Raw genomic sequence first — 12,227 nt, 5'->3', positions numbered from 1 at the left:
TCAAAAAAATCCTCAGGTTGATGTTCCTGATAATTAGTTCTGGTTAATGAGAATGAATAGCATTAGGCAAAGACCTTGCAAAACACAGAGGAAAATATCCAGAATTGAGTTTATAAAATTTCAATGTGTATGCAAATTTTCCGGAATGTGCTGCTGGAATACACATATACGCAAACTTATTTTTCTCCTACAAGAAAGTTTCATTACCTTTTGTAGCTTCTGTATATTTTGATTGTTTTTGGCAAGGAAGCTGGGCTCCAAATGTCTCATTTCATGATCCACAGTGTACTCTTGTACTAGACAAGTATTCAGTAAAATTTGCCATATAACTAAATATTGACTAAATGGATTAAATAATGCCTCCATTCCTTGTGCCAGATTGACTAATTTATTTAGATTAACTTTTAGCAACAGTTGAAGGCAAACATACTTGTGATATCCCAGAATATTTCATTTCACCTAAAAGTGAAGGCTCAACTTTTATTTTTCCTATACATTGATAAACAGAGACACTGAGTCTTCTTTTCCATTTACTAAAGCAAATAACCCAGTTACTCTTTTTGTACAGCCTAAATTTTACATTCCATAGGTTAGCAAACGTCCCACATTTTTCTCTGATCTTAACTCCTGTTAGTCACTGTTAGCACAAAATAAGCGTTCCATGGCTATTTGGGATTGAATAAATAATTAAAAGTTTTGAAAACTCTAAATCTCACTACAGATATTTTAAGAAGGTAATGAGTGTTCTTTTCTTTTGCATATGTTCATGGCCACCATGTTTTAAGAAGTTAACATATGAATTAAACAATAATGATAAAATTCAGAGTTTTAACAGAGCCAAAAGGAATAATTTTGAGCAATTATAAATAATTTAAAGCTTTTAAAATTTGATAAAGCTTGTCATGTTCATGTTACCTCTACAAAAGAGTGTTTTAATTTGGTCTCCATTCATTTACTTATTAAGGGAAATAACCTCTCAAAAGCACATACATCTACAGATCAAAATATTGGATTCCATTTTTTTTTTAATTTTTCTTATTCAATCATAAGACAAGATATTCCTAGCTGAGTTCTATGTTTTGCTAAAGAAACTTGCAAATCTTCCTTCTCAATGTAGTAAAAGTATATAGGGGGGAAAATATTGTCTTGTTTGGTCTCAGCCTCCTTCTCCTTTCCTTCTTCCTCCTCTTCTTCTTTCTTTGCTTTTCTTGTCTATTGTTCCCCCTACAAACACAGAAATTTCCCAGTGAATATAGAAAGTTATTAATATAGTTTTCAGTAAAGCAACAGTCTCTCTTTCTCTCCTGAATATTACTGTGGTATTTGTCTGGCATTGAATTCGGTGCATATTGGGGCTTGATCTTCAAACTGCAGCAAATAAGAGGGCCAGCATACAACCATGAATGTGCATTATAGAAGGTCAGTTGAACATGAGGACGAAGAGATGGATTTAGATTCAGAAATAATGGTTTTAGTCTTGTTTTAAAGAATCTGTTACCTGCTCTGGAAGTGACTTGAGTAAGGAATGCCAGAAATAAGCGTAAAATCCGTTTTCGTTTATGTTCTTCAGTGAAATCACCTAATTTGTAATGGCCACAAAATAGACATAAATTAAACCTAGGTAGATCAGGACAAAAGTAGGTATTATTAGGATTAATTCAAGTCCCTAAATATACCCATGTGGATAAAATTAGAAATTATGCCTTCAGGATGAAAGCGGGGGGGGGGGGGGGCGGGGAGGCCCTTCCCCCAGAAATGAACTCCCGAGGGAAGAGTGCTTCAAGATATTTTACAATATTTGATAGTCAAATGAATGCGATCGAAGAGCCATTGAGAATGTTGGGTTGATTGTGAACAAAATTTCAGTTTGGTCAGGGCAAGGGCAGTGAATAAAGAATAAGTCAGTCAAAAATAAATTAGAAGACATAACCTGGCTACAACGTCTGGAGTTTCTCTAGAGGCCTAACTATTCTTCTGTGTTAGGGAAGACAAGGAAAGAAAGCAAAATTCAGCTGCAAAGAAATCATAAGATAAAGAGTTGAAATCATTCTAAAAATGTTTCATCATGTAAAGTACTTAATTTTATAGTCTTTTTTTTTTTTTTAGTATAGTGGACACACAACGTTACATTAGTTGCAGGTGTACAGGGTCGTGATTCAACAACTCTATACGTTATTCTATGTTCACTGCAAGTATAGCTACCATTCATCACCCATCTGAGTCTCCCAGATTCTCTCAAAATATAAAAATAACTCTTTTTAGTTATAAAAATATATGTTCTTTTCAGGGCATCATATCTGGAATAAATAACATTAACACATGATATTCCCACAATGCCAGCTATTTTAAATCCCTGTAGAGAGGGCCCACATCTGAATAGTTGTGAAAAATGAAGCTTTTAAAAAAATTATGTAATAATCCCAGGATCAAAGCAAATAAATGTTTAGATCTTTTCCTTGGTATTCTTACAATTGAATATTCAACAAGTTAATTCATCAAATACTTATTAAGCATCTACTTGGATCCTGAAACTATTATAAGATATTGAGATATATCAATGAACAAGCCAGAATAAATTATATCTGTGCTAATAAAGCTATTATTCTATCATGGGGAGGCAAATAATAACCATAAATATGGTATTATAGTAGGCTTAAAAGTGATAAGAAAGAGCTATATTAAAAGAAAAAAGAAGGAGTAGGAACTAGTGGATTGAGAGTGACATGTGTGTGGGAATTTTTACATTTTTTGTAATGTGGTCAGAGTAGGCTGCTTCATGGAAAAGGTGACATTTGAGCTAAGACTTGAAGGAAATGATGGGAAGCTGGAATGCGAGCACTATATCTTGGCCAGAATTTGCTGCTTATTTACTTACTTTATCTCCAGATTGTATATATAAAAGTCACGATACCACTCATTTGACAGAAAAATAGCTAAGCAGATTTTTGGTTCCCCTCTTCATTGTAAGCAATATCATGCTGGGGAGAGATTAAGTAGACCAAATTGATTCAAAGCAATTCAAAGCTGTTTATGCATTTAGGTCAGCAGACACATTTGGCATAGCACAAATTGTGCTTGTTCATGAGGATTAACATTTGAGAAAAGGACTAGGGTTTGTGATAGAAGTTACTACCGAAATTTCTAGTGTATTCAACACAAGGCAGGCCTGTCTTTACAGCTATTCAATAGTTTGAGCCATGTTGGTGGAGAAAAAAAAATCCATGTCAAATGCATTAGCAGACTGTAAGTTGGTTTTCCAGACAGAACTGTAGATGAGCATTGCATGTGCATTATGCGTAATTGTAGTTTCACATTTTGGCCACAATCACTTAGATTTCCCAATGATACATGGAAAGAAACTTAAGTAGTACCTAACATGAGAGATTTTCCTTTTTTTAATTTTTTTCCATTTTAACTCAAGTGAAAACAGCAGTTTTACTAGTTAACTGAAAAGCCTTTACATATGAGATTGAGGAATGTTTACTGGCTGCACTGAAGAAACTAATCACCTTTTAGACAGTTTATCTAATTTCATTTTATCTGTATGCTTCATTGAAATCCTGTGTATGAATTGTCTTCTTTTTACTTTCTCAGATTTCAAGGTAGTTTTTCAAGATTGTTGCTTTAGAATATAAAATGTGATTATTCTTTGTAATATAGAAATTTAACTCAGCTCAAATAATCATTGAATGTCTATTCTTGTTCAGTTGGTGCAATAAAAAAGTGGAGGTAGGTACAACAAAAGTAAAAATTTAGATAATCATCCTAAAAGGAGATTTAAATTTGGAGAGCTCTTTGGAAAGTCTGTAATGGATTGAAGAACAAAAGATGAAAACTCCATAGGCCTGCTCCATATTCACCTACCCCCTGACCCTCTCACTGACTGCAAGGCTGAGATTAAAAAAAAAAAAAAAAAATATATATATATATATATATATATATATTGTCTAGGGGTGCCTGAGTGGTTCAGTAGGTTAAATGTTCAACTTCAGCTCAGGTCATGATCCCACGGTTCGTGAGTTCTAGCCCTGCATCAGGCTCTCTGCTGACAGTGTAGAGCCTACTTTGGGTCCTCTGTCCCCCGCTCTCTCTCTGCTCCTCCCCTGCTCGCACTCTCTCTCTCTCTTAAAAATAAATACACATTTAAAAAAGTAAAGAAAGAAAAATATTGTCCAAATATGAGACAAATACCCCTCAACTATCCCCAATGGCTTCATATGTATCTAATTTTTTAAATGTTGGGGATCAGATGAGGAAAGGAAATTGATGAATGTGGGATTGTTGGCATTTACTTAGAAAAGTCTGAAGGAAGGTCTCGAATACTCTAACCTCTTTGTCTCTCTCTTATGATAAACAATGCCCAAGAGCAGAAGGAAGAGGGGGGAGTTCCTTGGAAGATTCTCTGGAACCAAAGCCAGCAGCTGGGGCTGTGCCGTGCACTGGAAAAGGCAGCATCTGTGGTTTGGTCCAGGGGGACACGTGGGACAGCCCTGCGGATACTTCATTTGTTGCATAAGGCATTCTCTGCCCATTTAATGAGAGCAGCAGCCAACAGTGCTATGATTGTAGTGTTTTAAGGACTTGCGCAGTCAGAGAAACTTTAAATAATGTTAGCCCAGACCTTCATAACCCCAGAAGGGGCCGTGGCCAGCTGGGTTAGGAAAGCTGAAAGACTGCTCTCACTTTCTGAAAATTGTTCCAAAATATGAGCTGTTTTGACTGACACAGTCTTCTTCCTTTCTGGTCACACAGAGGTCTAGATATGAGGGACACACCTGACAGGAAGCATCAAGTGACCTGTTTCCTTTTCATTGAAATAGAAGTCCCAAGTGCATATCTTCTCTGAGAAGTTTAGGGAAGAATGAAGGAGAGCTTCCTGTGCTATCTTTTTAATAAGTACATTACTGGACACTTCCTTCTTTCCTTCATTCACTCATCATTCATTCATGCAGCAAACATTTATGAAAGGTGGATTAGATGACATTGGGTGTGAAGGTTACTGAGATGAATGTAGCTCTAGCTCCCAAGGAGCTCATAGTCCGGTGGGGGAAATTATCTGAACGAACACTTGTCTGGAAAAGAGATTCAAAATTTTTGTGACATGTGAGAACTCTACGTTTTTTCTGCAAGGAACAACTTCAGTTAATGTCTAGGAATATTCCGCATAGGCTTAGGGATTTTTATTCCATATATTTTCCAGAGTTTTTAGGTAGACCCCAATCATTTAATATACAAAGAGAATCACATCTTTCCTGAGCAGTCAAAGGTTTCAATATGGCCATTCCTATGCATGCTTTTTTGTACAATTATATAAAGGGATATAGACCTGGGGCATAGCACAGAGGTCAGCCACAGCTCTGATAACTGAATTTCTAATAATCTGTTATAATAAGATGGTGGGTTTGGTCTGCCATCTAGTGATTAAGAACTGAATTCTTACAGCTACTTTTAAAAGCACACAAAAGCTTTATGAGAAGACAAATCTATGAGGATGTAGGAGAAACAGAGGACAATTGAGTTACTCTTGAATAAAATATGGATAGATAAAGTACATCTCTTCTCTCTAAGATATCAGTGCCAGGACGTTTGTGGTGATGACTTCACAGTGGATTGGTTCAATTTGTTGGAACAATTGGTAAGGCTAAAAGAACCCCATAGCTTGGAGACAAAATTTTTGGAAGTTACGACACCACAGAAGATTACAAAGTAATGGCAAAATTATCAGACATCCACCAGTCCTCTTCAATTTTAGGAAAGTTAAAGAAACATAAATAGCAAAATACAAGAGTCACAATATTGCAGTTTTGGAATTTTTTTTCAGATTTTATAAAAAAAATGTTTACCCACGTACTCTAAAACCAATAATTGTTTAAGTTCTAGGCTTTAAATCAAAGTTAATGTTAGCATGGGTAAATTTTTATGATTTGGGTAAAGGAGTCAAGATAGTATTGAATGTCTTGGAATGTCATATGAAAATTCCTATTTGTTTTTTTTATAATATTGTCATTTATAAAATAATTGTGTCATGACAACTCCACTGCAAATTGTCTACAATTTTGCTTTCCATTTTACTTTTCTTTTCATTTACGTGAACGTCTATGTAGAAAGCAGAGGGGACAAACTAATCATAAGGTGCACAACTACCATGTACAAACCCGAGAGCTGCAAGACACCCTGTATTTTCTACTCAGTGTTTCTTTGTACATGTCTTTCATTCAGACATGAACAATGAGAGTTCACTGAGTTTTTGTGCCCTCTGTAATGTGTATGGATTCTTGTGCGGGGGAAGAGAAGACAGGGTTTAGCAGCAAATGTGGTTTTTCATCTCCTTGCCATTTAAAAGCATTCCAACTAACTTTCCACATCATCTTAAATTTAATTATAAATTCTCTGGGGAAAAGGACCAGTGATGACTCAGAGTATATAACTAACTTTTAACATTGTCATTTAAAGAAAGTAATATAGTGGCTCACTTCTTTGTCCCTTGGGTTGAGGTCATGCTGTCTTAAACTTTCAGGAAGAAAGTGATCTTCTATGAGTTAACACAAAAGAGAGAATGTATCTTTTTATTGCAACCTCAAAGAAGCCATAGAGAACAGGATAACTCACCCGGAAGAGGTCTCTCACACATTTTAATGATATCTAATTGGCAACTTTATTGCATGTCATTTTGATTTTTGTTTGTTTTTCATATTCTCTGTTTCCACATATCTAATTGTTTCATAGGTGCAACTGAGGTCTACTTTACAGTAATAATATATAACTTTTGAAAACAGAACATATATACTTTCAGTATTTTGCACATGCAATAGGAAGCACATACCCACTTAATTCTCTCAGTAAATATGTGCAAACACTTTTGTCCCCTTAGGGTGGAGAAAGGAAGAACCAAGCTACTTGATCTTATGGTGAATCTCATTTTCAGCCAATGGCATTTAGTGTTATTGGATTATTTCATTGTCAATCATAAAACTTCATGAATATTAAATTCTACTCCTGAAACCAATATTACACTATACGCTAACTAACCAGAATTTAAAGAAACAACTTGAAAAAAAACTTAACGAACAAAATTATTCTTAAGGTATTTACCTAATTGAACTTTTCAGTAGACTATAGAAATAAGTCCATTTCTATATAGCTACATATAGAAATGTAACTTCCTGATGAAACTGCATTATTTCAACGTGACTTTTCACCTAAAACTTATAAGGCTTCTGACCCTCCAGTAGCTTGCTTTCGTTTGAGGCAGGCGGCATCCCACATTGTGTCACACACAGATGGGAGCGTCAGGTAGTTGGTACAAATGGTCTGCAGCCTTTGTTCACCCTCTGTTGGCCCATCTTCTTTCCCTGACTTTTTAAACTGGACCAAAGATAAAGGGACTTTGTACCCTCTGATGGCTTGGGGTGGGGACATCTATTTCTTTGAAAGTTGCCAAATGTGTTCTGTTGTAGTATCCAAAAGTGTTGCTATTTCTGTGATTATTTCTGGGAAATGCCTTGACTGAAATTTTGATCGACATTTGTTCCACGGTCTCTTCTTGGGCTCTAACCTTGGCAAACTTGCCTCGTAGCCGTGTCGGTGACCCCACACCATTCCCGGTAGGGTGTATGTGTTTGCTGGGCAGTCTGAGAACTCCCCGCGTCTCTGAGCCCACCCCTTACCATCACTGCTATCTGCAGAGTGCCATGTCATGGAGAATAAACTCTTGTTTGACCAAGAAGGGGAAGAAAGCCCTCCTTTGGGCTGGGGCCGCAGAGCTTGTGTCTTGACCTTCTCCCTGAGCTCTTGAGTCTTGGTGAGCAGTCATTGAACGCAAAGGACTGGAGAATCCTGACTTCTCCTAGTGTGGCAAACGGCCCAGGGAAGGGGAAGGTGCCTCTGGGGAACGCTCCATCTGTAACAGCCACTTTGCACCACTCACTCCTGGTTCCCTTCACAGTGAGGTTCTCTCTGCTCTATAGCTCAGTGCTTAAGAGGTGGGTCTGGGGCCGCAACTTTTGGGACTGACTTACAGACAGTGCTAAATGCCTTTTGAGTCTGTAACCTGCCCATGCGTAGACGGCCCCTCTTCTCCAGGGTTCACACTTTGACCTTATCTCTCTGTGTGTAGAGCAGGATAGAAATGTGTGTACAGGGGTGTCTGCTGGTACGCGTGTGTCTACACACCAGCGTGAGTGTGCCTGTTGACATGGGCACCTCAGAACTCTGGCCTGTGCCCACAATTTCTACAGCTATAAAATGGTAGAGGAACTGCCCCCTACAGTAAAAGCAGTCACCTTCCAAAAAGGTCACAGTCATCCTCCTATGATCGTTCGGAAAACACAAGATATGAGTGTATCAGGGAAAAGCTGCTCTGACCTGGGGAGGACAAAGGACTTTGGAAGACATGCTCGTTGGCCTATTCAAAAAAGTCATATGTGACTCTAACAAGGGAAAGCAGCTTCATTTGGGGCCTTGAGCCCAATCAGATCTGCTTTTCCCCTGGGGAATGCCTGGTCCTCAGACTGTGCTCCCCAGCCTGCAGGAAGGAGTGAAGTGAGGTGGCCAGAGGGCAGCTGAGGGCAGGCCCCTCAGGAATGCATTGTTATTCATGTCTCTTTTCAGAGTCCTACTGTGGATCCTGTAGAAAGGCTGCTGAGCCCCATGCTGGGTGCTCTGAGAAACAAACGCAAGTGATGTTTCTGCTCTCCTAGAGGGCTGGTTTTCTCCAGGTCCCCCTCCTCAAAGCAACCCAGTGACGATTGTTCCAATGCTCCTGAATCGGAAGATGATTCAGTTCTTTTCTTTTTTAAAATTTTTTAATGCTTTTTGAGAGAGAGAGAGAGAGAGAGAGAGAGAGAGAGAGAGAGAGAGAGTGCGAACGAGAGAGAGGGAGACACAGAATCCGAAGCAGGCTCCAGGCTCAGAGCTGTCAGCACAGAGCCCAACGTGGGGCTCAAACTCACAAATCTTGAGATCATGACCTAGGCCGAAGTTGGGCACTTAACCGACTGAGCCACCCAGGTGCCCCCATGGATGATTCAGTTCTTAAGGTTTCTGGAAAAGTATCCATCCCAGCCCTTTATGAACCAGATCAGTCTATTTTACTGAAAGCCTTCTCCCCTTGGGAGAGAGAGTCCGGTGGATGACTTTGGAGGGAGGTCTGGCCATCAGTTTGGGGGTGTCACATGGCCAGTGACCCACAATCTCCAGCTTCCCTGTGCTGCCAGGTGGGGAATGTGTTCTTTCTTCTGTGCTGGGGCTGAGGCCGGGGGCAATGCAGGCCCAGCTGGGGAAGCAGCCTGGCCTCTCCTAGGAGATGCTGTAATAGCATGCTTCTGTCTTTCCTCAGAACCTGCTTTCTCCTTGGCAGTGAGCGCAGCCCAACCTCTAGAGCGGCTTCGTTTCTGCAGTGTTAACTGATCTCAGGGGTGTCAGCGAGGTGCAGGGGAGGAAGGGACAGAGATGTTGGGGCAGTGGCCAAGAGGACACCCACACCCTCCAGCATGGCCTTTGACCCAGAGGTTAGGGACCATGCCTATCACTTGTGGGTACGGTTTGTGTATCTGAATAAAGTCTGAAGTGCTGTGACCTTTTTTTTTTTTTTTGTCAATAAAGACATGAAACAAACAAACAAAATAAACAAAAGTAACAGGGCTTATTTGATGTACAAATTTCTTATTTTGTTTCAGAATAGTCCTGTATTACATGTTAAGGCAGGAATTCTATTTTCTCCCTGGCTTAAAATTCGTGAAACAGCACCAGGTACACAGAGCCACTATTGTTTTGTTGATTAGCTGTGTGTTCTGTGATAAACATCTTTTGATGAAAATGAAACAGATTAGAAACTTAGTGTCTTAGAATCTCCTTGTGAATGACACAGAAACCAGGATGTGGTGTCACGCTTTGAAAGGAACTTTCCATTTGCCATATAGCTGTGATGAAGGGCTAGATGTGTGAAGCCAAGTATTCCATGGAGCAGTGAAAAGAATGTTATCCAAGGAAAGCTTTCTAAAGTTAGGAAGATGGATATATGGGCCAATGTCTTTATCCTACACTGAAATTTTTATCTGTAGTCTGCATTATCATTTGAGTATATTTATATGGCAAATGATAAATTCTTTCCATTGCAATACTTTGGATAGTGACAGATGGTTACATTTATCGTGCTGAGCATTTTATAGTATATATAATTGTCAAATCACTATGTCTTACACCTGAAAATATAATATTGTACATCAACTATACTTCATTAAAATAAAGAAAAATGATAAATTATCTTATAAACTAATGCATTTTTTAAGTTTCAGTTTTATTTTTGTAAAGTATACATTAATGCTGGTGCAATTAAGTTAGTGAACCATAATTCAGATTCACTCACTCATTCATTCATATCTATTTTGTTGAATGTTGTCTCCCTGCAAGGTATGGAGTCAAGCTTTAGAAATACCATGATGAAAAAGAAAAACTAGTCCTTATTTTCATGGCATTTATGGTCTAGTGAAGGAGATAAAAAATAAAAAGTAAAAATGGTAAATTAATATTACTTGTGATAGGTTTTATGAGGGCTGTGATTTTTGCCTGTCTGTTCACATTTTAGAAACTGGTTAATTAGCTGGCATATAAAACAAAATTAATGAATGGATGGGTGGACGACTGAGTTCTTCAAAAAGTACTGAGAGTCATACTAGTTGGATAAAGGAGGTCTCTTTAAAAAAATGTTTAATGTTTATTTATTTTTGAGAGAGAGAGAGAGAGAGAGAGAGAGAGAGAGAGAGCACGAGTGGGGGGAGGGAGATCTACTTCTATAGAGTAGTCAGAGAACTGTGGGGGCAGGTGACGGTAAGCAAAATGTAATAGTGAACTCTGTGTGCCTTCAAGGAGGGAGGGCAAAGTTGTGTAAGGACTGGGAGGGAGGAATCTCTGGGCTTTAGAATTTGAGTAGTTGGGAACATTCTACAGGAGTTAAACTAGGATGGTATGATATGATATGACATGATCCACATTGTGTTTTAAAATACTATAGTTTTGTTTCTTAAAAGTCACAAAGTTAAATATATATATTTATCTTATAATAAATAAATTATATTTATCTTATAATTGTATTGTTTTGTTATGTGTGTAAATGTGTGTATATATTTTCTAAATCTGCATTAAGGTTTTATCTAAGTGTAGAAAAGTATTTGGCAGATATTACATAATAACTTACCATATTGTCGTGGTCAGGACTCCCCTTAATTAATTTTTATGCAAAGATAATTACTGCATTGCCTTTTTAAGCTTTGCTATTCCTTGAGTAAACACCTTTAGTTTAGCAAATACAGTCCATGAAATGGAACGCTGTTATTCTTTTAATAGGGTTCAAAATAGCGTTCTTTTAATAGCGTTTTCAAAAAACTAATTTTTGAAAACCCATACACTCTTTTTAAAGTTTTTCTTCACAGTGCAGGAATATATATCATCTTCTGTTGTTGTGGGATTTACTAATCAAAAATTTCTAGGGAATTGAAAATCACATAAAAGTTCACCAAACCCGGAAGTTATATATTCCCTTTTGAACTATTCTTCCCCCCCCCCCCCCTTTCAAATGGTTTGTTTTTATCTCTTCTTACTGATATTCCTATGTTTGGTTATCTATACCTTCACAAATGAAATCTTTTGGGAAGCATTATCTGATTAAATATCTCTCCTTTGATCACTTTTTTTTCTTCCCCCATCATGCTGGGCTAGAAGTATAAGCATTTCATTGTGAATTGCATTTTGCTTTGTATGTAAATACCAAATAAAGTAAGTTCATCTGTATATTGCCTCCTTGGTAGGTTACTGCTTAGCGCAGAATTTTTAGAACCCACAAGATGACTCCCCTTCTTAAGTATTTCCCAGATTCCAAAATTTCAAAAGATTACTAACCTCCTTTCCCAACCCCCCCCCCCTTCTTTTTTTTCTTATTCTAGAAGGATATGGTGAAGAAATAGCCTGCACTCAGAATGGTCAGATGTACTTAAACAGGGACATTTGGAAACCTGCCCCTTGCCAAATCTGTGTGTGTGACAATGGAGCCATCCTTTGTGACAAGATACAGTGCCAGGATGTACTTGAATGTGCTGACCCTGTAACTCCCCCTGGAGAATGCTGTCCTGTCTGTCCACACACAACTGGAGGTGGCAATACCAATTTTGGTAAGAATGCTCGAGGCCAACTCAGAGCTGGTCCAGTGACTCATCTTTATAGTTGCGGTGGTT

General features: G+C 38.1%; 1 protein-coding gene across 1 annotated transcript in view; it reads left to right on the top strand.

Moving 5' to 3' along the window:
- COL5A2 (collagen type V alpha 2 chain) overlaps positions 1 to 12,227 on the top strand; it is a 146,907-nt gene that overhangs the window by 60,277 nt on the left and 74,403 nt on the right. The window contains exon 2 of the mRNA XM_043577277.1: positions 11,940 to 12,164. Within this exon, the coding sequence (XP_043433212.1) occupies positions 11,940 to 12,164 (225 nt within the window). The remainder of the gene's footprint in view (positions 1 to 11,939; positions 12,165 to 12,227) is intronic.

Source organism: Prionailurus bengalensis, chromosome C1 (genome assembly GCF_016509475.1).
Source record: "Prionailurus bengalensis isolate Pbe53 chromosome C1, Fcat_Pben_1.1_paternal_pri, whole genome shotgun sequence".
Taxonomy (NCBI): Eukaryota; Metazoa; Chordata; class Mammalia; order Carnivora; family Felidae; genus Prionailurus; species Prionailurus bengalensis.
The sequence above is the reverse complement of the archived record's forward strand: the minus strand, read 5'-3'. Positions and strand labels throughout refer to the sequence as shown.